This window comes from Myotis daubentonii, chromosome 4, assembly GCF_963259705.1.
Source record: "Myotis daubentonii chromosome 4, mMyoDau2.1, whole genome shotgun sequence".
In the NCBI taxonomy this organism is placed as follows: domain Eukaryota; kingdom Metazoa; phylum Chordata; class Mammalia; order Chiroptera; family Vespertilionidae; genus Myotis; species Myotis daubentonii.
The window spans coordinates 84,057,173-84,084,931 of record NC_081843.1 but is presented as its reverse complement, the minus strand read 5'-3'; the positions used below and the strand labels follow the sequence as shown (position 1 = coordinate 84,084,931).

At 37.8% G+C, this 27,759-nt stretch overlaps 1 protein-coding gene across 6 annotated transcripts in view; it reads left to right on the top strand.

Annotated features, from left to right (window-relative positions):
* Positions 1-27,759, top strand: part of IPO11 (importin 11) — a 146,052-nt gene that overhangs the window by 46,291 nt on the left and 72,002 nt on the right. For 5 of the 6 annotated variants that reach the window (XR_009452671.1, XR_009452672.1, XM_059694549.1 and 2 more), the window contains exons 16-19: positions 2,398-2,524; positions 15,304-15,420; positions 18,659-18,772; positions 23,607-23,722. Coding sequence is in view for 4 of the 6 variants with exons in the window: in XM_059694549.1 (XP_059550532.1) it covers positions 2,398-2,524; positions 15,304-15,420; positions 18,659-18,772; positions 23,607-23,722 (474 nt within the window). In the remaining 2 variants the exon portion in view is untranslated. Of the gene's footprint in view, positions 1-2,397; positions 2,525-10,261; positions 10,296-10,488; positions 10,530-15,303; positions 15,421-18,658; positions 18,773-23,606; positions 23,723-27,759 lie in introns of all 6 variants that reach the window. The other variant, XM_059694551.1, reaches the window with a different exon arrangement.

Here is a 27,759-nt window from a genome sequence, read left to right as displayed (position 1 = left end):
AATTTCACTTCTTTCGTTTTACTTATTTTAGTGTGGTACCAAAAATTATACACTGGCTTGCATTCTATTTCTTTTGGGTCAGAGCTGATATGGATCAGTGTTTCTCAAACTTTAATGGGTATATGGATCATCTGATGATCTTGTTAAAAATTCAGGTCTTGGTTTAGCTTATGGGTAGAAGTATGGGTCAGTTTGTGTGATTCTATCATGCTTCCAGTATAATGATGCTGCTGGTCCAAGGACCACACTTTGAGGAGCAAACTGATCCCTAATCTTTTTGTATTTTAAAGTATGTTTTTATTCATTTCAGAGAGAGGACAGGAGAGGGAGAGAGGGATAGAAACATCAGTGATGAGAGAGAATCATTGATTGGCTGTCTCCTGCACACCTCACACTGGGGATAGAGCCTGCAACCCGGGCATGTGCCTTGACCAGGAATCAAACCATGACCTCCTGGTTCACAGGTTGATGCTCTAAACAACACCGGCCAGGATGACCCCCAATCTTAATTCTGCCCAGAAGTGACTATGATCTTGCAATTTGACTTCTCAAAATTTTATTCTTTTTATCTGAAATAGAATGTTGAATGTGGTAATCTTAAAGATATCAGTCCAAATTTGATGGTTCTGTGGTTCCTTCATTAACTCTATAAAAGTGTTGTTTACTTCCACCTCTAACTTTCTTCAAACAGTTCATATCCATTAAACTGGCATTTTTTTCCAGCTTTTTGCCCAGAATACTCTATATCTTAAAATCTGTTCAAATCTCATCTCCCTCTTCCCAGTGTTCTCTTTTTCTTTTCTGAAATTCTAGTATAGAGTTTTGCATTCTTTAATTCTTTTAGGTGTATGATAAAGTTTTTGAGGGCAGGAATACTTACACATTTTGCATCTTTGATGAGTAATTCTATGTGATTGATCATCTTATAAGATTGTAATTTTCTTAAAAATGTGATATATTCATTCGCTTTTTCCATTTATACCCAGAAGTAAATATTTTGTAACTATAATTTATTATACTATCAAGAAGAGACTTTGTGGATGAAATTCTTAGATGCAGTTGATTATAATTATAGCTTTGTGATTTTTATCACTGCCTAAAGACTGTCATATCCTTTGGCAAAGATAACCACAGAAAATAAATGTATGTACATGTTACTGCAAATGTTCTACAACTTCTAAAATATAAATCATTATTTTTTGATAATCTGAGTCAAATTCTGTAGTGGAACACCATTAACAAAATTAAAGAGTTTAGCTGAAATCAGTGTTAAATTTATATAGTATTCCTATAAGCCTAGAAATCTCTCACATTTTTAGAAATACAATATTTAGGGGATTAACAGAATTGGAATTGAAAAACAGGAGTGCCTTTATTACTCATTGGGCTTCACTATTCTTAGGGTTTGGGATATTAGCTAGTTATGCCTATTTGAAATAACTGTTTTTGGTTGCTTGAGGGACAGAAATGGACTTGTTCTTTGTTTTTAATTATACAGGGTGTCCCCACAAAAATGTATAGACACTTTTAATGATTTATGAAGTCAATGTTTATTAACATATAGTTCATTTTCAAAATTAAGTGAATTATTAGCTGATTTACACACTTTGAATGATTATAAAGTCGTTAATATACACTTCATTTTCAAAATTAAGCGAGTTATCAGCTGTTAAAAGTGTGTATATATTTTTTGGGACACCTTATATATTTTTTAAATTTTATATTGTTGACACTATTGCAGATATTCCCCATCTTTTCCCCCTTTGCCACTTCTACCCAGTCCCTGTCCCCCTTACCTTGGCCCTCTCCACACTATTGTCTATGTCCATGGGCTATGCATATATGTTCTTTAGCTAATATCTTCACCTTCCTTTATATAGTCGCCCTCTCCATTCCGACATTGGTCAGTCTGTTCCATATACTCATGCTCCTCTCATGATCCCGCCCTTCCTACCAGTCTCTACTTGCTTTCTGCCCTTCCTTGTTAAAAGTCTCCTCTTCAGCTAGTCTTCAGTTGGTAATTCAGGCTAAATGTTACCCAATTTAGTTTTATTTCCACTTTGGTTCTGGGAGGGGGTACAAAGAAAGACCCACCTACTCTGTCGCCATCTTGAAATCCCCAGACATATTTTTTATGTCCATATCTAGGTTATAGTTCTTTAAAACAAAATAATCAGATTTATAGTATATCTGCCTAAGAAGTTTTAAATTTTTTAACCAGTGCTTTATTATTAGGATTTGTACTGAGGTACATTTAGAAGTAGCTTTAAATCTTTTGCATAAGAATGTAGGTTGCTTTATATTATACTATTTTATATTTAAACGATGAAATATGCTGAGTGAAATAGATTTCTTAAAATATTTAACATTCTAATTTAATTATTTTTTCCTATCTAGGTATAAGCCATTGCGACGCAGGGTGATTTGGCTCATTGGTCAGTGGGTTTCTGTGAAATTCAAGTCTGACTTAAGACCCATGTTATATGAGGCAATTTGTAACTTGCTTCAAGACCAAGACTTAGTGGTATGTTGTTTAAATGTCTTAAAAGAGTTATAAGTTTATTATAATTTTAACCTATGTTAAACTTCAAATTGAGAAATTGTTTATATATATTTTTAGACTGGGACTCCATAAATTTTATAACATCAGAGGCCACTGATAGAGTATATTTTTATCTCTGATAGTTTCATGAAAGTTTAACATTATTATTATTTTTTATTAATAAATTTTTATTGTTCAGATTATTACAGTTGTTCCTTTTTCCCCCCATAGCTCACCTCCACCTGGTTCCCACCCCACCCCATGCTCTTACCCCCCCCCCCCACTGTCCTCGTCCATAGTCTCTTCCCTTACCTCCCACACCCCTTCCCCCCCAAAATTGTCAGTCCACTCCCTTTCTATGCCCCTGATTCGATTCTGTTCACCAGTTTATTCTGTTCATCAGATTATTTATTCATTTGATTTTTTAGATTCACTTGTTGATAGATGTGTATTTGTTGTTCATAATTTGTATCTTTACCTTTTTCTTCTTCTTCCTCTTCTTAAAGGATACCTTTCAGCATTTCATATAATACTGGTTTGGTGGTGAGAACTCCTTTAGCTTTTTCTTATCTGTGAAGCTCTTTATCTGACCTTCAATTCTGAATGATAGCTTTGCTGGGTAGAGTAATCTTGGTTGTAGGTTCTTGCTATTTATCACTTTGAATATTTCTTGCCACTCCCTTCTGGCCTGTATAGTTTCTGTTGAGAAATCAGCTGACAGTCATATGGGTACTCCCTTGTAGGTAACTAACTGTTTTTCTCTTGCTGCTTTTAAGATTCTCTCTTTGTCTTTTGCTCTTGGCATTTTAATTATGATGTGTCTTGGTGTGGTCCTCTTTAGATTCCTCTTGTTTGGTGTTCTCTGCGCTTCCTGGACTTGTAAGTCTATTTCTTTCACCAGGTAGGGGAAGTTTTCTGTCATTATTTCTTCAAATAGGTTTTCAATATCTTGTTCTCTCTCATCTTTTTTTTTTTTTAAATATATTTTATTGATTTTTTACAGAGAGGAAAGGAGAGAGATAGAGAGTTAGAAACATCGATGAGAGAGAAACATCGATCAGCTGCCTCCTGCACATCTCCCACTGGGGATGTGCCCGCAACCCAGGTACATGCCCTTGACCGGAATTGAACCTGGGACCTTTCAGTCCGCAGGCCGACGCTCTATCCACTGAGCCAAACCGGTTTCGGCTTTTCTCTCATCTTCTGGCACCCCCATAATTCGGATGTTGGTACGCTTGAAGCTGTCCCAGAGGCTCCTTACACTATCTTCGTATTTTTGGATTATTTTTTCTTTTTGCTTTTCTGGTGGGGTGTTTTTTGCTTCTTCGTATTTCAGATCTTTGACTTGATTCTTGCGATCCTCTAGTCTGCTGTTGGAACTCTGTACAATATTCTTTATTTCAGTCAGTGTATGCTTAATTTCTAATTGGTCCTTTTTCATATCCTTGAGGGTCTCACTAAATTTCTCAGAAGTTTCTAGAAGATTCTTGAGTAACCTTATAACTGTGGTTTTGAACTCTATATCCAGTAGGTTGCTTTCCTCCATTTCTTTCGTTTGTGACCTGTTTCTTTGTCTCCACATTTTGGCAGCTTCCCAAAATGTTGATAGAGTGGCTTTGTGTGCTAGGTGTCCTATAGGGCCCTGTGGCTCAGCCTCCCTAATTACCTGAGGTGGACACTCTTGGTGCACCCTTTTGTGGGCTGTGTGCACAGTCTTGTTGTAGTTAAGCCTTGATTGCTGTTGGTATCACTGGGAGGAATTGACCACCAGGCCAATTGTCTGTGAGGACCATCTGTGTCTACAGTGGGAGAACTGCTGTGCTGGAGACACCCTTATGGAGCAGGACTTGCTTCAGTGGGGCTTTGGTGCGCACTGAGTCTGCTCCCTGAGTGTGTCGCTTATGGATGTGAAGGGTTTTACTCTGGTATGGTTTCACTCTGACCACTGGGTACACTGGCTCTTGGATCTCCAAGGAGGTGCAAAGTCAGCCACTGCCTGAGGCTACCCAGCAGGAGCTATAGAGAGATCTGCATATTCCTCCTCTTTGTTTGGGGTTTGGAAGTGCCCAGATGAGGCCCAGCTGTGAAGCAGTGCAGGCTGCTTCTTTTGGAAGCTTTGGCGCTCTTTGAACCAGCAGCAGTTTGTTAGGTTTTAGATTGCAAAAGAACAGGCCATTCATATGCAAAATCCTCTTCTCACAGCTTGGGTGGTGTCTAAGGGAATCATCAGGGCGGAGCAAACCACAATGGCTGCCAGTCTGCTCTTCCTCAGAGAGGTCCCGGGGTTTCTCTGTCCTGTGGCCCAGTGCAGGAACAATGATCGCTTTAAGCACCTCTGTGAGAAAGCCGCCCCCGTGTTCCAGCTGGATGCCAGACAGCCCAGTTTCTCCCCGTATGAGTCTGGGTTCCCAGAGTCTAGCTCGGAACTGGAGTTCAGAGCAATCGGGAGTTTGTATCCCCCCCCCCCCCCACCCCATTAAAAACAACAACAGCGCACCTGGTTGCCAGCCTGTTTCCATGTGCACCTCTGTTCCTCCGAACCTCCTACCAGTTTCAATGTGCTTTTCTCTTTCCTTCTAGTTGTAGAATTTCCACTTAGCCAGGCTTCCCGTGGTTCTGGATGATATTTGTTTTGTCTTTTAGTTGTAGCTTTGATGTGGTTGTCTAACATTATTATTTGATTTCAGGGAATATAATGCAAATTGAATGAATTTTCTTGGTTATTTGAAATTTTATAATTTTCCTCAGTTTTTAGAAATTTGACTTATTAGTATGAAATATCCAAATTTTATAAAACAAAAATTTGATCTAGGCATAATGGCTACTTTAAGCTTATTTCTGATTCATCTTTAAGGTAGGCTTTTAATTTTTTACTTTTTAAAAAAATATATATTTTATTGATTTTTTACAGGGAGGAAGGGAGAGAGATAGTTAGAAACATCGATGAGAGAGAAACATCGATCAGCTGCCTCCTGCACACACCCCACTGGGGATATTCCCGCAACCAAGATACATGCCCTTGACCGGAATCGAACCTGGGACCCTTCAGTCCGCAGGCCGATGCTCTATCCACCGAGCCAAACTGGCTAGGGCAATTTTTTACTTTTTAAAAGTTAAGAATTATATCAAGAAAAGAGAAAAATTCAATGACCAATATAACAAACCACCTATATTCTCACCATTCAGTTTTCCATATTTTCCCCACATATTTTCATTGTACTAATTTTTCATATATATTTAAATATTTTATTCAAGAAATAAAACATTAAAAGTGCAGTTGAATCTCTCTCTCTATTTTTTTAATGTATTTTTATTTCAGAGAGAAAGGGAGAGAGAGAGAGAGAAATATCAGTGATGAGAGAGAATCATTGATTGGTGATTGGCTGCCTCCTGGGGACCCAGTGCACATTGCAGGCGTGTACCCTAACTGGGAATCGAACTGTGACCTCCTTGTTCATAGGTCAACGCTCAACCACTGTGCCATCCTGGCCAGGTTCCCTATATCTTTCCACTCTCATTTTGTTGTCATTTTATTGATCAGAAATTTTTGATTTTAATGCAGATTTACTGATTGTCTTTTTCTGTTTTGTTTTAATTTGTTTCTTATTTAATATATCTGTTTTTGTCCCCCTCGGTTCTTTATTCTATTTAGAATTTATTTTTGAATGTGATGTGAAGTAAGGTTCCATTTTCATTGTTTTTTATAGGACAATAATGCTACAATGCTTTATTGAAAAATCCATTTTAAAAAACATCTTCTATATGCTCTTTTACATCTATCTATCTTAGAACAAGTTTCTTAGCAGATGCAATGCTTATGGCAAGTTTCATATTTGAGGATCCTATTATCAGTGTAAGAATGACTTAATTTTAGGCCAGAGGAACCTTCTTTTCTTAGGGATCCAGATGATTCTTTAATCAGTATATTTGATATATGTTGGGTTTCTTTAGGTTGTAAGGTTCACAGCCAATTTTGTTTTTCAGTTTTGGAAATTACATGTAATTTTTGAAAAGGGTTACTTGGGCTATTTGTGGATCCTTCAATAAAACAAGCAGTAAATTACTAAAAAAAATTGCATTAGTGTACTTTTTGAACCTTGTGAGAGGTTATCTAAAATATAAACTGTGGTTCAGCCAGAAAATTTATAGTTTGGAGGTAGGGTGTGCTGCAGTTGTCTATCAGGCAAAGAAATGGTCATCTTTGTGTTGTTTACCAGCATAGAAATAGCGAATTTTCAAGGTGGTCAGGCAGCTATGAGATTTTTAGTGGTATGTACATGACTGTGCAGCGGTTCTCAACCTGTGGGTCGTGACCATCTGAAAACACATAGAGCATATCAGATATTTACATTACGATTCATAACAGTAGCAAAATTACAGTTATGAAGAAGCAACGAAAATAATTTTATGGTTGGGGGTCACCACAACATGAAGAACTGTATTAAAGGGTCGTGGCATTAGGAAGGTTGAGAACCATTGCTAGGGTATCCTGAATGCACTGTGAGAGGTACAGCTGGTATCTGGACAGGTATTTTACACAAGGTGCATTGACATTCTCCTATCTTTCCACTCTTGTGCCTTTTATGGATTGTTGAGTGTTTCCTTCCCACGTCCTGCGTGGATCAGGGTTCAGGAACTGGGAGCAAAGCCACACACAAATGAAAATGAAAAGACAAGAGATAATTGGAAATATTGGGGGACCAGGCGGGCAAGTCCAACTCAAGGGGAAGGACTTCCTTCCGTGCTCAGGCCTCACCAAGCTTTTATTTATTTATTTATTTATTTATTTATTTATTTATTATTTATTTATTTATTTATTTTTAACCAAGCTTTTATTGATTCTGGGATGCACCCATAGCATAGCCCTTAGGCAGGTGACCCCCTGCAACAGGCAGACTAGCCCATCAGCAAGGATTTACATAATAATAAATGGGGGAGTTGTTTCAGCTACCACTGTCTAGACCAGGGGTGGGCAAACTTTTTGACTAGAGGGCCACAATGGGTTCTTAAACTGGACCGGAAGGCCGGAACAAAAGCATGGATGGAGTGTTTATGTGAACTAATATAAATTCAAAGTAAACATCATTACATAAAACGGTAAGGTCTTTTTATTTTTTAGTTTTATTCATTTCAAACGGGCTGGATCCTGCGGGCCGTAGTTTGCCCACGGCTGGTCTAGACAAACAGAGGTGGCGCCTAGCTCCGACCTCTGCTAGGGCTTCAGAGGCACCCAGCCTTGGGGGGGGGGGGGGTTCTCTGTCTATGCTTACCAGATAGTGAAGACAATAAACAGTTTTCCACAATGGATCTCCCAGTTTTGTCCATCTTTCTGTTTAAAGTTTTGATTTTTATCCTTGTGTCTCTAAAACACTGCTATAGGTTTTAAACTCTAGGCTAGCGTGTTTTCACAAAATGAAGTTTGAATTTACTTATGTTCAGTGAATGTAATTTCCAAAGGAAATAAAAATATAAATCTGTGTTTGACATCAAAATACGAGGCCATTCTGACCCTTCTGGTGTGGCTCAGTGGTTGAGCATCAACCCATGAACCAGGAGTTCACGGTTGGATTCCCAGTCAGGGCACATGCCCGGGTTGAGAGCTTGATCCCCAATAGGGGGCATGGAGGAGGCAGCCAATGGATGTTTCTCTCCTCATTGATGTTTCTGTTTCTCTCTTCCTCTCTCTGAGATGAATAAAAAATTTTCCTTTTTTTAAATGAGGCCATTCTGAAACCAGGAAGAAAGGAAACCTTAATTTAGTAAGTTTCCTATAGTCAGTTTTGGGTTTGTACTGATATGTCTGGTATTTGTATTATATGAAAATGAGCTTTAGAATTCTTTTTCTTAAAAGAGATAAATAAATTGAAGGTGCCTATTATCCTTTTAGGAAACTTATTCAGAAGAAATACATAAAGTTGTGTAATTGAGTGATCTTACTTTTATTGCAGAAGAGTACAAAATAGTACTACAAATAGTTCCAACTAGTAATAGTACCATTGTATAAATAATAATATCTATCTCTTATGGAGTCAAGTCTTAGAAAATATTTATTGAAATAATTATGAAATAGGGATAAAAGATTATGAAATCATTCTTCTTCTTCTCTTGAGCAGATTACTTTCTTTCAAGGGTATTATTTTATGTCCTCCTTATTTACATTTTCCTTGTGGCCTTAAGTCCCTGAAAAAGTGCCATTTCTTTCTGGCTTCAGTACCATGCTTACTGTTTTAGTGTGAGGAATTAACTTTCACTGCTATGGGCAGGCTGTAGAAGTGGTCAGGTATTATTGGGGTCAAGAACTCAAATCAGCCATCCTGACTCTTATTACCCTAGGGCTCATTCTCACTGATTCGGTGCATAAAAGTGTCTGAATACTCTTATCTTTGTAGTAGTGTTCTTTGGAAGTAATATCAATCTGTAGTTTCTTCTTGTTCCTTTCTCTGTTGCTCTCATGCTTTTTAGGATCCTTCCACAGTTTCTGATATCTTGATGGCACTTGTTTGCCCCAACATGGAATTAGCTTTTTATCTTTTCAGGAGTTTTCTGAGGTTTCAGTTGGAGTTATATGGCCTGCCTGTACTCATAGGCTGAGTTTATGGTCTGGATCATAGGATTTCAATTTCCTTCAGAAGATCTGAATTTATTCTGTGAAAAAGTCATGGTTAGAGTCTTGTTAAGACAGGATTTTTTCTTTTCTTGCATGTATTTATCATTTATTTATTGAACAACTAGTGTTCTAGGAATTGTTAGATTCTCTCTTACCAATTATATGTCACATTCTCCAACTCGTTATTCTATAAATTCAAGTTCTGATTTTTTTTCCCATTAATGAATCACTGGGAAATTCATTATGTCTCTATGTGGTAAGTGCTTTCTGTTTGTTTTTTTTAATAGTTCAGGAAGAGCTAATTTTTGTTCTTATTTTTACTTGTCACATTTTAAATGCTTCTCTTTTCTTATACTCTGTGTATTTTGCATTTTAGCTCTTACTTAATAAGGAGAGTGTCATTTTACTTTTAGACTAGAGGCTCGGTGCACGAAATTTGTGCACAGGGAGTGGAGGCCTGCACCCTCTCCAATCTGGGACATCCCTCTCATAATCCAGGACTGCTGGCTCCCAACCACTTGCCTGCCTGCCTGCCTGATTGCCCCTAACCGCTTCTGCCTGCCAGCCTGATTGACGCCTAACTGCTCCCCTGCTGGCCCAATTGCCCCTAACTGCCCTCCCCTGCGGGCCTGGTCACCCCTAACTGCCCTCCCCTGCCAACCTGGTTGCTCCCAACTGCCCTCCCCTGCCGGCCTGGTCACTCCCAACTGCCCTCCCCTGCCAGCCTGTTCGCCCCTAACTGCCCTCCCCTGCTGACCTGGTTGCCCCCAACTGCCCTCCCCTTCTGGCCTGGTCCCCCCAACTGCCTTTCCCTGCAGGCCTGATTGCCCCCAATTGCCCTCCCCTGCTGGCCTGATTTCCCACAACTGCCCTCTCCTGTCTGCCATCTTGTGGCGGCCATCTTGTGTCCACATGGGGGAGGCCATCCTGTGTGTTGGAGTGATGGTCAATTTGCATATTACTCTTTTATTAGATAGATATTAATATTTTCTGTGACTTTAATATTTAAAAAAGGAGTAAAGAAAGTTACTTGGAATAAATTTTTTATCATTTAATATAAATAATGTTTAGTAGTTCGAATGACTCAAAATTCATGATATACTTTCTTTTAGGTCCGTATTGAAACAGCTACAACCCTGAAGTTAAATATCCTTAAAAGAATTTTAAAATACTTCATTGTGAAGCATATTAACACTTTGAAATTGTTAATTATTTTGTTAAATCAATTTATGAGGTAATTTAAAATGTAATTTTTGATTGGTTTATTATAGTTGGTTTAAATATATATTTTTTCCTGATAAATGTCATATATTCTCAGTATTCCTTAACTACTCTTTACCTGTTGATGATTTTGAGTTTAGAACAGATCAGTTTCTACCGGTAAGAATATTTCTAGTTTTAAAACAATTTTTGCTTATGTGTTTTGAATATTAAGTGTTATTTTGTAGCTGGAATTAAATATAAGTATTAAATCTGAATTTAAAAATATATTTAATTATTTTGGAAGTAGTTGGTAACTTATATTTCAAACAGTTTCCTTTATTCTGCCTTTTTTTGTTTATTTAACTGTCTCATCATCTATTTTGGAGCTGAGTTCTAAACTTGCTTTTGTCGCAGTTATAAAACATCAAGTAATTTAGTTTCAGATGTGTCTGTTACTTTTACTCTATAGGTTATCCCCCTGTGCTTTTTTGGGTATATATGTCTGTCTTACACTAGATTGCAAATTACCTGAAAAGCAGAATACTAAGTCTTACTCATCTTTTTATTCCTCTCAACCCCGAGCACCCAGCATGGTCTTTTAAGAGCACACAGTGTGGTATTTTAATATAATTGGTGTTCAGTAAGACTTGTTAAATATATTAGTAAAATTGGGGCAGTAGTTGTTCTAAGAGGAATAGGCAAGAAGAAAATCATGATCTTATCAATAGGTACAGAAAAAGCATTTAATAATATACAACATCCATTTATGATTTAAACACTCAATAAAATGGGTATAGAAGGAAATTACCTCAACATAATAAAGGCTGTATATGACAAACCCTCAGCTAATATCATACTTAATGGTGAAAACTGAAAGCTTTTTCTCTAAAATCAGGAATAAGATAAGGATATCCATTCTCACCACTCTTATTCAACACTAGAGGCCTGGTGCCCGAAACTCACGGATGTCGGGGGGGGGGGGTCCCTCAGCAAGCCTGCACCCTCTCCAATCCGGGAGCCCTTGGGGGATGTTCAACTGCCAGTTTAGGCCCAATCCCCACAGGCCAGACTAAGGAACCCCACCTATGTATATATTTTTCAGAGAGAATACTTTTTAAAAGTTGATTTGTGGGATCGGGCCTAACCCAGCAGTCGGACGTCCCTCTCGCAATCCGGGACTGCTGGGTCCTAACTGCTCACTTGCCTGCCTGCCTGCCTGATCGCCCCTAACCGCCTCTGCCTGCCGGCCTGATCACACCCTAACTGCTCCCCTGCTGGCCTGACTGCTGCCTAACTGCTCCCCTGCCGGCCCGATCGCCCCTAACTGCCCTCCCCTGCTGGCCCGATTGCCCCTAACTGCCCTCCCCTGCCGGCCTGATCACCCCTAACTGCCTCTGCCTTGGCCCCCGCCACTGTGGCTTTGTCGGAAGATGTCTGGTGTAACTAGTATATTACCCTTTTATTAGTGTAGATACTTCTGGAAGTATTAACCAGAGCAGTCAGGCAAGAGGAAGAAATAAAAAGCCTCCAAATGGGGAATAAAGAAGTAAAACTGTCACTTTTTGCAGATGAAATTATTCTGTATATAGAAAACCCTAAATTCTCTACCAAAAAGCTCTTAGAAACAATTAACAAATACAGTAAAGTTGCAGGATACAAAATCAGTGTATAAAAAATTCATTGCTTTTCTATATACTAACAATAAAATTTCAGAAAAATGAAAAAACAATTCCCTTTGCAATTGCAACAAAAAGAATAAAATACCTAGGAATAAACTTAACAATGGATATGACATACTTATATACTAAAAACTACAAAGCATTATTAAAGGAGAGTGAAAAACACAATCTCTTGAAATGGAAAGGTTTCTGTGTTCATGGATTGGAAGAATCAATAGTTAAAATGGCCATATTAACCAAAGCAATGTACCCACTTAATGCAATCCCCATCAAAATCTCAGTGTCAATTTTTAAAGAAATCAGAACAATAGACCCTGAATAGCCAAAGCAATTCAGAGAAAAAGAAGGAAGCAGGGTATCACACTATCTGACTCCACAACAATAATCGAAATAGCATGATCTTGGCAGAAAAATAGACACACAGACTAATGAAACAGATTTGAGAGCCCAGAAATAAAACCACAAGTATATGGGTAAATAATTTTTGACGAAAGAGCCAAAAACACACTATGGAGAAAAGAAAGCCTCTTCAATAAATGTTGCTGGGAAAATTGGAAAGCCACATGCAAAAGAATGAAAATAGACAACAGTTTGTCCCTATATGCAAAAATTAATTCAAAATGGATCAAAGACCTAAATATAAGATCTGAAAGGATAATTTCCATAGAAGAAAACAGGTACTGAACTCATGGGCCTTGGTCTTAGAGAAGATTTTATGAATTTGACCCCAAAGGCAAGGAAAGTGAAGGCAAAATAAATGAATGTGTCTATCTCCATCTAAAAAGCTTCCGCACAGCAAAATAAACTGCCAACAAAACAAAAAGGCAACCAATCAAATGGGAGATGGTATTTGCAAACAACAGCCCTGACAAGGGGTTAATATCCAAAATAAATAACTCATACAACTCAACCCCAAATAATCTAATTAAAAAATGGGAATGGACACTTCTTCCAAGAAGACATACAAATGGCCAACATACATATGAAACGATGCTCAACTTCACTAGCTACTAGGAAAATGCAAATCAAACTACAATGAGATACCACCTCACACCTATTAGAGTGGCTATTATCAGAACCCTCATTCACTGCTTGTGGGAATATAGTCTGGTACAGTCACTATAGCGGTTCCTCAAAAAATTAAGAATAGAGTTATTGTGTGACCCCGCAATCCCACTTCTGGGTATCTACCCAAAAAAACTTGAAAACACTTATTTGCAAAGATATATGCACCCCTATGTTCATTGTAGCATTATTCACAGTGCCCAAGACATGGAAATAAAGTGTCTTTTGCTACATGATTAGATAAAGTTGTGATACATATAAACTATGGAATACTATACAGCCATAAGATGAAATACTGACATTTGTGACAACATGGATAGACCTTGAGAATATTATGCTAAGCGAAATAAGTCAGTCAGAAAAGCGATGAACCATATAATTTCACTCATACATGGGATATAAAACTGAAACTCAGAGACATAGACAATAGTATGGTAGTTACCAGAGGGTAAGGGAGGCCAAACATATGGTGAGGGAAGATGATTTGACTTTAGGTAGTGGGTAATCATGTATCATCGAAATCAATACTTGAAACCTATATGATCTTATTAACAAACTAGAGGCCCGGTGCACTAAATTTGTGCACTCTGGGGGCAGGGTTCCCTCAGCCTGGCCTGTGCCCTCTCGCAGTCCAGGAGCTGTCAGTTGGGCATCCTTAGCACTGCTGCAGAGACGGGAGAGGCTTCCACCACCACCGCTGTGCTCGCCAGCCATGAGCCCGACTTCTGGCTGAGTGATACTCCCCCTGTGGGAGCGCACTGACCAGTAGGAGGCAGCTCCTGCATTGAGCATCTGCCCGCCGGTGGTCAGTGTGCGTCACAGCGACCGTTCTGCCATTCGGTTGATTTGCATATTAGCTTTTTATTATGTAGGATATTACCCCAATACATTTAATAAAATCAATAAATAGCTCATGAGTATTGGCTATGCCAAAAAAGAAAGAAAATTTATATATATATAAAAGGCTAAGCAACTGTCTAACCAGCCGGTAGGGATGACACGCACTGACCACCAGGGGACAGACACTCAATGCAGGAGCTCCTGAGCTGTGGTGACTTGGCAGTGGTGCCTCTCAGGTGACACACTCCTGAACCAGAGAGGAGGGAGCCCGATTCCTTACGGGGCCGTGCGATTCCACCTTTGGCCGTGGGTTATGTTGTTGCTGGGGCACTGTCGGCCCTGAATCTGGTTTGCTGCACACTGTGTTTTCGTTCCACACTCTGTATGACAGCAACTTTGCAGAGTGCCCTCTTGCACTCCAGGATCCTTTGGGGCATGTCGGAGAGCTGGTTTTGGCCTGATTCCCGCAGGCCAGGCTGAGGGACCCCACCTGCCAGAGGGACCCCGGTTACTCCATAGACGCCCTTCGAGCTGTGGCACCACTCCAGGGGCAGCGGGAGGTTGGCTCCAGGGCATGTCCGGCCTGCCTCACCCAGTCCTACCTCGCCGGCCACCTTCTAATTAATTTCTTTTCAGTGTGCATGAATCCATGCACTGGGCCACTATTTTTTTGATAAAATTTCTGTATTTCATGGGGGAACTTGTAGAGCAGAGATTTCTCTTTGCTCAAAGAATTATTAGGTATTTTTTGATGAAAGACATATGTTTAAGAAATTTGTATAAAAAGGAACCAAATATCTGAAAGAACCAAGTATTTTATGTATCTGGTGTCCTGTGATTTGTTAATACTTGCTATAATTTTTATAGTATGGGCTTTAATAGCCAGACATAGGATATTTTTCTATTTTTGAATAAGAGATATTCTGTCATTCTTACAGTTATAAGAATGTATACAAAAACTTTCATCTCCATGAAGCATATGTTAAGGTCCATATCAGGCAGCTGGTATGTAAGTGCCATAATTGGTATTCCTTTTACTCTAATGAATAGATCTTGCACAACAGCAGGCATAGTGGAAGAGCAATGACAAGATACTGTTAACAGTATAAAATTTAAATAGAAAATGTTTAGATATAGTTTTCTTTTGAAAGCATTGTGGATGAATGAAATTCTAAAACAGACACATTTAGCAGCCATAAAGAAAAAATTTCCTAAAATTCACAACTTGAATAGTTTGAAGTTGTTTAGGTAACGCTAAGATTTTGTCTTTTATTTATTGCTTTGACATTATTTCTTTTCTATCTGTCTGTATTTAAAGGTCTTACATTTCTGTTTCAAACCTTTTTCTTTTTTCTTTTGACTTGCAGTATTTGGAAACCATGTTCACGCTACTTTTTCAGTTACTGCAGCAAGTTACAGAATGTGACACAAAGATGCATGTTTTACATGTCCTTTCTTGTGTGATTGAAAGAGTCAACATGCAGGTAATTTTGTTTTAAATCATGAAAACTAATGTTAGGGTGTAGTAGAGTATATGTCAGATTTTTAAATTTGTATGCAAAAGCCTCTGCGCACAGCTTGGGTGGGGTTGTAAATTGGGTGGGGCGGGGTCTCAGGGAATCACCAGGGCAGAGCAAACAGCAGTGGCTGCCAGTCAACCCTGCATCAGAGAGGTCCCTGCGTCTCTTTGTTCCGCGCTCCTGTGCAGGAACAATGACCACTGCAAGCACCTCTGCAAGAAAGCCGCCCTCGCGTTCTGGCCCTATGCCAAACAGCGCAGTTTCTCCATATGAGTCTGGGTCCCCAAATTCTCGCCCAGAACTGGAGTTCAGAGCAGTGGGAGCTTGTATCTCCCTCCTGATTGGAAAAGACAACAGCGTACCCCTTTTGCACACACCTCCGTTCCTCTACACTTCCACACCTCTGCACCTCCTACCAGACTCAATGCGCTTTTCTCTTTTCTTCTAGTTGTCGAACTTCCACTCAGCCAGCCTTCCCATGTTCCTGGATGATAGTTTGTTTTGTCTTTTAGTTGTAGTTTTAATGTGGTTGTTCGCGACAAAAAGTTCAGGTGTTTACCTATGCCGCCGTCTTCCCTCTCCATCTTCTTAATCAAAACCATAATTATAGTCAGGGAACTTAACATTGATTCAGTGCTGTTGTCTAATATCAAGTTCATATTCAGATTTCCTCAGTTGCCCCAGTAATATACCTTGAACCTTCCTCATCCTACCCATAGAGAGGGATGTATTTGACTGTCATGTCAACATTATGTTTTCTAATCATCACCAGCCCTGTTTTGGACTTTTGCAACAGTCACTCTATGGGTGATTTCTGAAATAGTTGTTTTGAAGCATTAGTTTTAATTTAGCACATCATATATTCTAATGAATATCTAAGATTGGAATGTAAATATTTTATGACTTTCAAATGTAACTGGGTACTTCGGTTTATTACCTACTCGATCTATAATTCGTCGCTTACACTTTCTTTCTGTCATTCCTTGAAAAGTATTCTACTTGTTCCAAACCAAAACTGGTTTGGTTTCCTTATCAGTAGAACATGCTGTTATATGCTGTTTTTAGATGAGTATAAATGAGTATTTTGAAACTTGTGTTTTACATATTAAATGGCATGCTTTTATAAGCTAATTTGTATGTTCTTTGAGATAGGGCGCTTAGCAAAATTAAGAGCTAAGCACATACTATTTATTATAATAGTTTGATTCCAAATTTGAAAATAAGGTAATATAAATAAAGAATCTCTTAATAGTCAGTTTTATCTCACTGAAGTATTTGAACAAATATTAAATATACACTGAGTGGCCAGATTATTATGACTGGCCAGATTATTATGACCACCCCATCAGTACTGCATTGACACTGAATATTGAAAACTTCCTAAGCAAATACTCTCAAGGTTTTATTATTAATTGTATAACTAATTCACTTCATTGTACTGATGGGGTGGTCATAATAATCTGGCCACTCAGTGTGTGTGTGTGTGTGTGTGTGTGTGTGTGTGTATTTGTTTTAAAGAGAGGGAGGGAGGGGGGGAAGAGAGAGAGAGGGGGGGTGGGGGGTGGGGAACGTCAATTGATTGCTTCCTGCACTCACCTGGACTGGGGATTGAACCTGCAACCTGGGTATGTGCCCTTATTGGGAATTGAACTGGCGATCTTTCAGTACATGGGACAATGCTTAACCAACTGAGCTATACTGGCCAGGGCTGAACAAATATTTAACTTATTTTTCTGTACATTACCTTCTGGGGTGGGATGTGAAGGACACAGATTCTATAATTGTTTTTGCTACCCTTTCACTGTATGCTGTTTCATAAGCAGAATAAAGACACACACTTTTTTTTTTCTGGTAGCCGTTTTTAATTTTAATCCATGGGATTGAAATAGATAGCACTGAAGCTGAAGGTCTGCTATTTGTTTTATCATCAAGGACACTCATTAGAACAATTCCAAATATTATGACTGTAAGCCTAGAGCTGGAGCACTGTCCAGCTTCAGCGTAGATCCATTTTATTTTCCATGAGGTTCACTGTCAAGCTGTGCTGTGTGCTTCAGGGTATATTTTTGAAAACTGGTTAACTGGACTTGACAATTGTATTCTTTCTTCTGTGTTTCCACTGTACCTCCTCTACACCTTCACCATTGCACTAACCCTTTCTCATTGTAAGGGTTTGTATGTGTAGCTTTATATCCTTTTCTTTCTGGTGCCTTGTGCTTGGGGCCTGATACTTGGAAGATGCTATCAGATAATTGTTGAATGATTGAATAAATGCTGACTGTTTCTAAAACAATGTATTTCCAGTTAAGTAAGCTGTTTTAGAAAGAAAGAAGGAGATTATAACAGCATCTTTCTATTAAACTCTAAAGAAATAACTGGCCTTTATATATTATTTCATATTCCTAAATTTTATTTCATGTAACACATTTGGTAACTGTTTTAAAATATTTACCATAGCCCTGGCAAATGTGGCTCAGTTGTTTGGAGTGTCATCCTGTACACTGAAAGATTGCGGGTTTGATTCCCAGTCAGGACACATACCCAGGTTGTGGATTTGATCCCTGGTTGGTGTGTGTGCGGGAGGCAACCAATTGATGTTTCACTCTCACATCGATGTTTCTCTTTCTGCCCTCTCCCTTCCTCTCTCTCTGAAATCAATAAAAGCATGTCCTCAGGTGAAGAAATATATATATACACACACACACACACACACATACACACATATATACATACACACACATACACACGCACACACACATATATGTTAGATATATAAGGTCAAGTACCAAAGAGCTCTGTGCCTATGTAATGTCTGACTTATCTTTAAAAGGATATATGCTTACCCTAGCCGGTTTAGCTCAGTGGATAGAGCTGCGGACTGAAGGGTCCCAGGTTCGATTCCGATCAAGGGCATGTACCTTGGTTGCGGGCACATCCCTAGTAGGGGGTGTGCAGGAGGCAGCTGATCGATGTTTCTCTCTCATCGATGTTTCTAACTCTCTATCCCTCTCCCTTCCTCTCTGTAAAAAATCAATAAAATATATTTTAAAAAAAATAAAAGGATATATGCTTACTATATTAGATGTAGTATATATTAAATATTTGCTCTCTGGGACTTAAATAGGTCTTTCATTGTTTCTTAAGATAAGTTGCCTTTTTTACTAATAGAATTCTTTTACTTCCCCTACTTCTGTTGCGATAGATACGGCCGTATGTAGGATGTTTGGTGCAGTATTTGCCTCTTCTGTGGAAGCAGAGTGAAGAACACAATATGTTGAGATGTGCTATCCTGACAACGCTTATTCATCTTGTTCAGGTAAGATACTTCTTTACAGTTTCTTAGTTCAGTATTTTTTTCTTCTTTAAAATTTTTCATTGTTTGCATGGTTTTATGTTAATGTTAGTGAAAGGCCTCACATTTTATGTCTTATATGTGTGATCTAAACAGTTTTTAAAACACTGTCTGTATATTTACTTTGGACATTTTTGACATAAGAAAATTTTCCTCTACTTTTTAGAGATGATTTCTTTCGTTAGATGTAGTGGTCCTCAGTGATGGTGAACCCACAATCTGTGTAGTCCATGGTACCTTGCAGGCTGCTTCCTTGTTATGCAGTGATTTTCTGCATAAACTTCATTTTTACTCCTTTTCCTTAATTTAAAATAAAAATTTTCCCTTTCATAAATTAGAAAGGCAGAAGAACAGGTGAGTTGCTTTTGAGAGAAGGAATGAATTTGATTTTAGACATCTTGACTTGAAGTGTTGGGATGTGCAGTAGGTAGAGAGGAACCTAAACTTGAGGGAAAAAGAATGAGACTCTAATTCTCATTTGAACTGAAAATGAATTATAGTCTGATGGTGAGAGAAGAGCTTAACCCTAGACTGTCTCTGAGTGTATGGATGCTGAAGTGATTTTTACTGCCTTTGCTTCAGAGTTTGATAGATTTTTCCAATGGGAGATCTTTCTCTAAATTAAGAATTTCTACTCTAAATGCTCTAATAAGTTTTAAAAATACCCTTTCTACTATTAGTTTAGAAAAACCTTTCTCAGCCACCTTGATACTTTTTGAAACATAAACTCATTTGTTCAGTAAATATTTATGGATGGGTTTTACAGTTACAAATGTTTGTCTAAGGCAGTTTTAGATAGATGAATGGTGATACAAATTGGAAAAAAAATACTTTTATTGATTTCAGAGAGGAAGGGAGAGGGAGAGAGAGAGAGAGAGAAACATCAATGATGAGAAAGGATCATTGATTGGCTGTCTCCTGCATGTCCCCTACCTACTGAGGATCAAGCCTGCAACCCAGGCATGTGCCCTGACCAGGAATCAAACTGTGACCTTCTGGTTCATACGTTGATGCTCAACCACTGAGCTATGCCTGCTGGACGATACAAATTCTTTAAAAATGCAGTTTCTCTTTAATAAGTGTCTGGCCTAGCATCTCTTTCTGTGTACCCTGTAATTCTTGTGATTATCTTCAAAGATTATCTCTTTTATTGATGAGGATACATACCTCGGTTGCAGGTTCTATCCTGGCCCTAGGTGGGGCATGAGTGGGAGGCAACCAATTGATATCTTTCTCACATTGATGTTTGTTTCTCTTTCTCTCTCTCTCTCTCTCTCTCTCTCTCTCTCTCTCTCTCTCTCTCTCTCTCTCTCTCTCTCCCCTCCTCCCCCCTTTCATTCTCTCTAAGAAATCAATGGAAAAAATATCCTTGAGTGAGGATAAAAAAAAATTTTTTTTTTAAATTTCCTGATGATGTGGGTATATTTGTATCCCATTGTTCTGGACGCTTGGATATTTCAAATTGGAAACTCATATTCTTGGGTTCTAGGTTATGATATTATATTTTATTTTTTCCTCCCCTTCTTGTTTTTAAAAATTTGAAGCATATATAAAAGAAGGAAGAACAGTCTAGTGAATCCTTAGATAACTTACCATCACCCAATTTCAAGAACTATATCAGCATTTTGTCTGTATAAATTTAGGAGTGGGAACTAAAAGCTGATGGGAAGGGTTGTGTATGTATGAGTAACTTGCTGATAGTGGATTTTTCTTTTAGGATGATCTAGTTGGGTTGTTTTGTCGGGGCATGGTCCATGTTTTTGAGATCTTTTTTCAGTGAAAGATCCTTCAGTCTCATGCCTGTTTACATATTACATTTGCCTGTTTAATGTAATAAGCTCTTGATTGCCTGGTGTCTCCCTGTCTTGAGACCACTTCTTGTACCTTACAAGAGAATAAACGGCCAGCTCTGTTCTGGACCAGGGAGAGCCAGTTGTTTGTGCACATGGATGAGATTTGGCATCAGACTGTTCTTTAAACACCTTCTAAAGAACCTCTTATTTTTAACACCTCCCTTTCAAAGCTCCTGGCTTTGAGATTCGGCTTTCTGAGTCTGCTAAGTCAGTAGTCACTTGTCTTTTTTCCCAGTTTTCAAAAATGAGATGATTTTTATCTTATGCTGTCTTTATACTTACGATTATAGGTCTTTAAAAACACATCTTACAGCATTCTTTTAGGGATGTTGGCAGAGAACAGTAATACATATAAGGGTTAAATCTGCCAGCTTTCTCTAGATATTAACAGTTATTTCTAATACTAGGTAGTTTGGTGTAGCTGGAATGGAGAGTATAGAGCTTGGGTGTGGGGGCCTTGTCAGGTAAATGTAAAGAACCTATCTTGAAGCTCAGAGGAAAGAGTGTTATGTTATTTTTATTTTAGAAAGGTAATCAGGGTACCATGTGGACACTAGTTTGGAATGGGGTAAAAGTAAGGCCAAGGAAAGTAGTTGGGAACCTCTTTTGTTAACCCTGAAAGAAATGATGACCTGAATTAAAGCCATGAAGAAAAGGGGCAAGATTTGAAAACTATTAGAGAGATAATTAAGTATTATTTAGATGAGAGAGGAGAAAGAGGAAGCAGGAGGTGGTTATAATATAATTTTTAAAAATATATATATTTTATTGATTTTTTTACAGAGAGGAAGGGAGGGGGATAAAGAGTTAGAAACATCGATGAGAGAGAACTATTGATCAGCTGCCTCCTTCACACCTCCTACTGGGGATGTGCCCGCAACTAAGGTACATGCCCTTGACCGGAATCAAACCTGGACCTTTCAGTCTACAGGCTGATGCTCTATCCACTGAGCCACACCGGTTAGGGCTATAATATAATTTATTACTAGAAGAATAGTGGATCATGTCAGGTGAGTTAGGAAATACAAGAAGCGGAACTCTTTTAGAAAGACAGTGGGTTGGTTCAGTTTTTAGAAGGTATTATTCTGTTTTCTCCCTTAACTTAAAAAAAATTATAGATTCACATGCAATGGCAAAAACAGTATAGAGAGACTCCCTTGTGCCCTTCACCTTATTTCCCCTTATGTCTTAGGTAATGATGGTACAATAAGATTTTCCCCATGTAAGCATTTCCGATAATTTTATTAATAACTGATTATTTTTGAGCTTTTACAGTATTATAGACAATGTCTTGTAGTTATAACCATGGGCCAAAAGAATGTTCAGATTTAAAGCTGCATATCTGGGATTGTACATATATTTGAGGCCTCTAGATTATAAAGATGAATCTCATCATGATTTTACAGAGAGATAGTCTTAAATGTTTCAGAGTTGCTTCCTTTAGTTTTGCTAATGCTAGTATATTGTGCTCATTGGGATGTGCACAAAGTAGATAGATTCTGATTTTCTTGAGACATTTTAAGTCTACTTGATAATCAATATGAACTTGACTAGTTTTTCTTAATGTTCTCTCTTTTTTTGTTCTGTTAAAGATTGGCTATGGAGAGTAAAATTTTAACTAAATATTAAAGCCCAATATACTATTATTTTTACTTTATTAATGTGATATTTTTATAATTCTCTTTGGAAAAATCTTCAATAAGGTCTTTCATCTTATTTTTAGTTATAGAAAGAGCCAAACTTATACTTAACGTATTTAAGGATAAACTTTATATATTTCCTTTGAAGTGTCTTATGTTCTGATACAGATTGAATTTATTATAAATATTTCATTAAAGGGGAATATGTATATTTTTTAAAATAAAGATATCTAATTTAAAAAAGGGAAATACATAAATGTTTTGTTGCATTGTCATTTGCTATAAATTATATTGACATTTGAATTATTTTCTAAGTGAGGTGGTGTTTGGTTATTTTATTTCCTTTCTATGTTTATCAGACTATAGAGATTATTAATGGATTAGAAATGGACTTTGCATCCTTTTTGTTTTCTTTCAGAGTGAGATTTGTGTGGTACACTGAGTCAACCTTCATAATACAGTAATTAGGCAAACTAGAATTTTAGATATAATGCCCTCTCTGCCTCTCTCTTTCTGTTTTTGGCTCTTTAAAAATATTAGCAAAATATCTTCATTAAACTAATATGTACATATTTTTTATAAGCTTACAGAAAAGTACCAAAAAAAAAGAAAACTCCTTTACTCTCTTCCAGTATTCTTTTCCTTTTCCATATTTACCTAGTGTTAACAATTTTTTTCTATTTTCTCCCAAGAAACATTTTTATGCATATATTGCATATTCAGAAATGTAGCTATTTGAAAAATATTTTTGCATGTAGAATTATTATACACACTTCTGTACTTTTTAAATCCAGTTTATAATTATTTTGAAATTGTTTATATTCCATGTCTAATCCTTTCTCACAGCTAAGTATTCTAGAATATTAATACACTATAATGTAATTATCTTACTGAAGAACATTTAGGTTGAGTTCAGTGTTTATTATTTAGGTTAGATAATTTATAGAATTTAATATTTTAATGTTAACACCTCTTTAATAGTCAGAGATGGGGATATAAATATTTATGTGTGGAAACTCTTTAAATGAACAGATGTGTATAGCCTTGGTATATATTATTTTACTACCACTAGGTAACTGAATAGTATTTTTATGCTACTTGCTTTCTAATTGTAAACAGAACTAACTTTGTTTTAGTTATGCTTATATTTAGGGCTGTCCTTTAAAATCTAATTAATTTACTTGATAAGTTGTTTTTAGAGCTTTTATATATGATAGGTGATTGATTTTTTTGTTTTCTGGGTGGTGGTGGTGGTGGTGGGACCTTAGAATGTCTTATATTAAATTTTATTTATCCTTCCCATAGGGATTAGGAGCAGACAGCAAGAACCTGTACCCTTTCCTGCTTCCAGTTATTCAACTGAGTACAGATGTTTCCCAGCCTCCACATGTTTATCTTCTGGAAGATGGTTTAGAATTATGGTAAGAGGAAAAACTTAATACCTTGACCTTCCTTACTCTCATTTCAATAAAGCAAAGGCCAGGTAACAGGGCTTAAAAACTCAACATTTAAAAATGAAAACATAAAGTCGGTTTCCCCAAAGTGGGTAGCATAATAGCTCCATCTTTTCTTGGCAGCTTTCACTCAGTGTAGGCTTACAATTGTCAGAGTTAAAGGGGAAGTTTCAGTAAGAACTCAGCTGCATTTTATCTTTTGGAATTTGGAATTTAAAATTTAGATATCAATAAGTTTTGGAAACTAAAAATTTACTTAAAACTTCCAGTGTGTTAAGTGAGATTTCAGGGAATTGTTGAGTTACTTTCAACCTCTTATTAACTTACCATAAGTACTGGGATTATACCTTAGCCCCAAATATTAGTACTGCTTAGTCTTGATTTATTATTTTACTAAGTGAATAGTATGTAGTGTTAAAAAACAGCAACAAACCTACGAAAACCTTTTTCTGTGACAGCTCAGTGCCTCAAAGTGTAAGGAACTGTGCTAGAAAATCATTTTGCTTTATTAAGCTTATTTTACTGATGACAGCAGTCTCTCTTTAAAATGTAGTTTATAATACAGGAAAGGTTTAAAAATTCCAATATATATACTCACACTGGAATTAAAAAGCAAATCACAGAAATTAACCATAGAAAAAAATAACACTTGGGGCCTCCCTTCTTCCCTTTCTTCTTCTCTCTTTCCCTCATTTTCTTAGTTTTGTTTAGCTTTCTAGGAATGAACAGTGTTTTGATTCTTAGAAATTGTCTTCTGTGCAAATTATAAATTAATGATCTAACAAAATACTCAAAGTACAATTTTTAAAACATAAGTAGGTAGATATTTTCAATTTATTATTCTTTTCTAGGTTGTTTTAAGTTAAATGACTTCTGGATGTTTTGATTATAAGTTAGCATATGTTGGACATTTTATATTCATGCTAGAGGCCTTGTGCACGGATTCATGCACATTGAAAAGAAATTAGTTAGAAGGTGGCGGGACTGGTCAAGACGGGCCGGACACACCCTCGAACCAACCTCTCGCGGTCCCTCCCCACCCTGAGGTGGGCATCTGCAGAGTGAGCAGGGTTCCTCCAGCAGGTGGGGTCCCTTGCCCTGGCCTGTGGGGAGCGGGCCGAAACTAGCAGTCTGACATTCCCCGAGGGCGTCCCAGAGTGCAAGAGCGCACTCTGCAAAGTTGCTATCGCTTGGCAGCTCCTGTGTTGAGCATCTGCCCCTTGTTGGTCATTGCACATCATAGCTACTGGCTGGTCAGTTGGTCGCTTAGGCTTTTGTGTGTGTGTGTGTGTGTGTATACATACATATACTGTATATATATATATTTTTAATCCTCACCCAAGGATATATTTTTCCATTGATTTTTAGAGTGGAAGGAAAAGAGAGCGGAGGGAAGGAGGGAAAAAGAAGGAACGAGAGAGGATATGAGAGAGAGAGAGAAAGAGAGAAACATCTATTGGTTGATTCTCGCTCGCTATCCAATGGGGCCAGGAGAGAGAGAGAGGGAGAGAGAGAGAGAGAGAGAGAGAGAGAGAGAGAGAAACATCGATTTGTTGCTTCTCTCTCGCTATCCAATGGGGCCAGGAATTGAATCTGTAACTGAGGTACATCCCCTTAACTGGAAATTGAACCCACAACCCTTTGATCTGTGGGCCAGTGCTCTTACCACCAAGCAAAACTGGCCAGGGCAATATTCATATATTTTTATTTGTCCAGAATGGATTACTTTAGATTAGAGCAGCTGTGGGCAAACTACGGCCCGCAGGCCGGATCCGGCCCGTTTGAAATGAATAAAACTAAAAAAAAAAAAAAAAAGACCGTACCCTTTTATGTAATGATGTTTACTTTGAATTTATATTAGTTCACACAAACACTCCATCCATGCTTTTGTTCCGGCCCTCCGGTCCAGTTTAAGAACCCATTGTGGCTCTCGAGTCAAAAAGTTTGCCCACCCCTGGATTAGAGGTTGGCAATTTTATTTTGTAAAGGACCAGAAGGTAAATATTTTAGGCTTCCCAGGCTATGCACATTCTGTTCCAGCTATTCAACACTGCTGTTTTAGAGCGAAAGCTATTGTAGACAATATGTAAACAGGTGGACAGGGCTGTGTTTCAATAAAACATCATTTATGAAAGTAGGATATGGGTTGGATTTGGCTGTAGTTTGTCAACCCTTACTCTAGATTACAAATTAAAACATTAATCTCTGGTATATAAGTACTTTCTTATAAATGTGTAGATACTATATGATAATGGCTAGTAGAAAAATTTAAAATATTATAGTAAAGAGACATTCAGTTACTTATCACTATTGCAGACTTAGTATATTAATGTGGTTTAGTAAAGGTGTATACATTTTTTAATGATTACATGATCAGGTAATCATAAAAATGCATTGCTTTGTTAATGGTAATCTCTTTTTTTCTGCTTTTAGTTATATGTAAACAAAATTAAATCATTATGATACATTTAAAAAAAATTACCAAATTTATAAATAGCTAAGATTATTTAAAGAATCAGGGTACACATTTCTTCATATACTAGAGGCCCGGTGTACGAATTCGTGCACCAGTGGAGTTCCTCGGCCTGGCCTGTGGGATTGGGCCGAAACCGACTCTCTGACATCCCCTGAAGATATCCCAGATTGTGAGAAGGTGCAGGCCAGGCTGAGGAACTCCACCAGTGCATGATCGGGGCTGGGAAGGGGTGCAGAAGGTTGGCCAACCAGGGAGGGATGCCAGGAGGGCCCGTCTCACTCAGTCCTGATCAGCCAGACCCCAGCAGCAAGCTAACCTACAGGTCGGAGTGTCTGTCCCCTGGTGGTCAGTGCACATCATAGCAAGCGGTTGAGTGATCTTAGCATGTCATTAGCATATTATGCTTTGATTGGTTGAACAGCCAACCAGTCAACTGGACTCTTAGCATATTAGGCTTTTATTATATAGGATTTTTTTTAGTGAGTTACAACTCATTTGGAATCAGATATAGGTGTCAAGCCCCAATTAAACCACTGTGTAAGGTTTGTAATCATCTTCTATGAGCCTCATTTTCCTTATCTGTACATTGAGGAAAAATAATCTATGCTTTTACCCAGTTGTTGTGAGGATGAAATAATGTTTGTAAAGTGGTTAGTATTTTGTATATGATATTTAAAGCCAGAGAATTGGTGAGATCACTTAGGAAGGAGAAGGACAGAGAACATTCAGCTCAGGGGAAAATTCTAAAGAATTTATAACATTTAGAGGCCACATGAGGAGTCATCAAAGATGACAGAGAAGAGCAATCTACTGATATAGGTGGAATACCAAGTGAAGAAGAGACTATTTCCTAAAAGTGGGAGTGGTCAGCTATGTCAGATGTGCTGATTGTTCTAGTAAGAGCAGTACATAGAGGTGAATTGGTCATATGGAGATATTAGGAGGGATTTCAGTGGAGAAGTAATAACAAAAGATAGAATTGGAGTAGATTGAAGCATGAATTGGAGTTAAGTAAGTACAGACTGTGAGCACTGATAAGTTGTTTAAGAACTTTTACTATGAAGAAGTGTGTGGAAATCTGGCAGCCATTGGCTGGTGTGGGGGATGCAAGTTCTAAAAGGATGGATGATACTCCAGAGAAACATAATTGAAGGCGGCAGTTGTGGAACTGTGTACCTGAAACCTATATGATTTTGTTAACCAGTGTCATCCCAAAAACTCAATAATAAGGAAAGAAAAAGATAATTGAAAGAGGCAGAAGGGATGGGATGCTAAGCAAGTAGAGGGGTTTATTGTTTTTTAATAGCAGCAGGAATACTTTATCTGTTTTAATACTTTATCTCTTTTAATTGGAGGAATAATTTATCTGTTTAAGATGGATTTCTGTATTGTAGTTGAATGAGATAGGTAGGTGTTCTATGTAAGCTTCTATTTTTTCAACAAAATATGAAGTGTAATCATCAGCTGAGTGTTACGGCTGGAGTGGGAGTGTATAAAGATATGAGAGGTTTGTGGGAAGCAAAAGTAT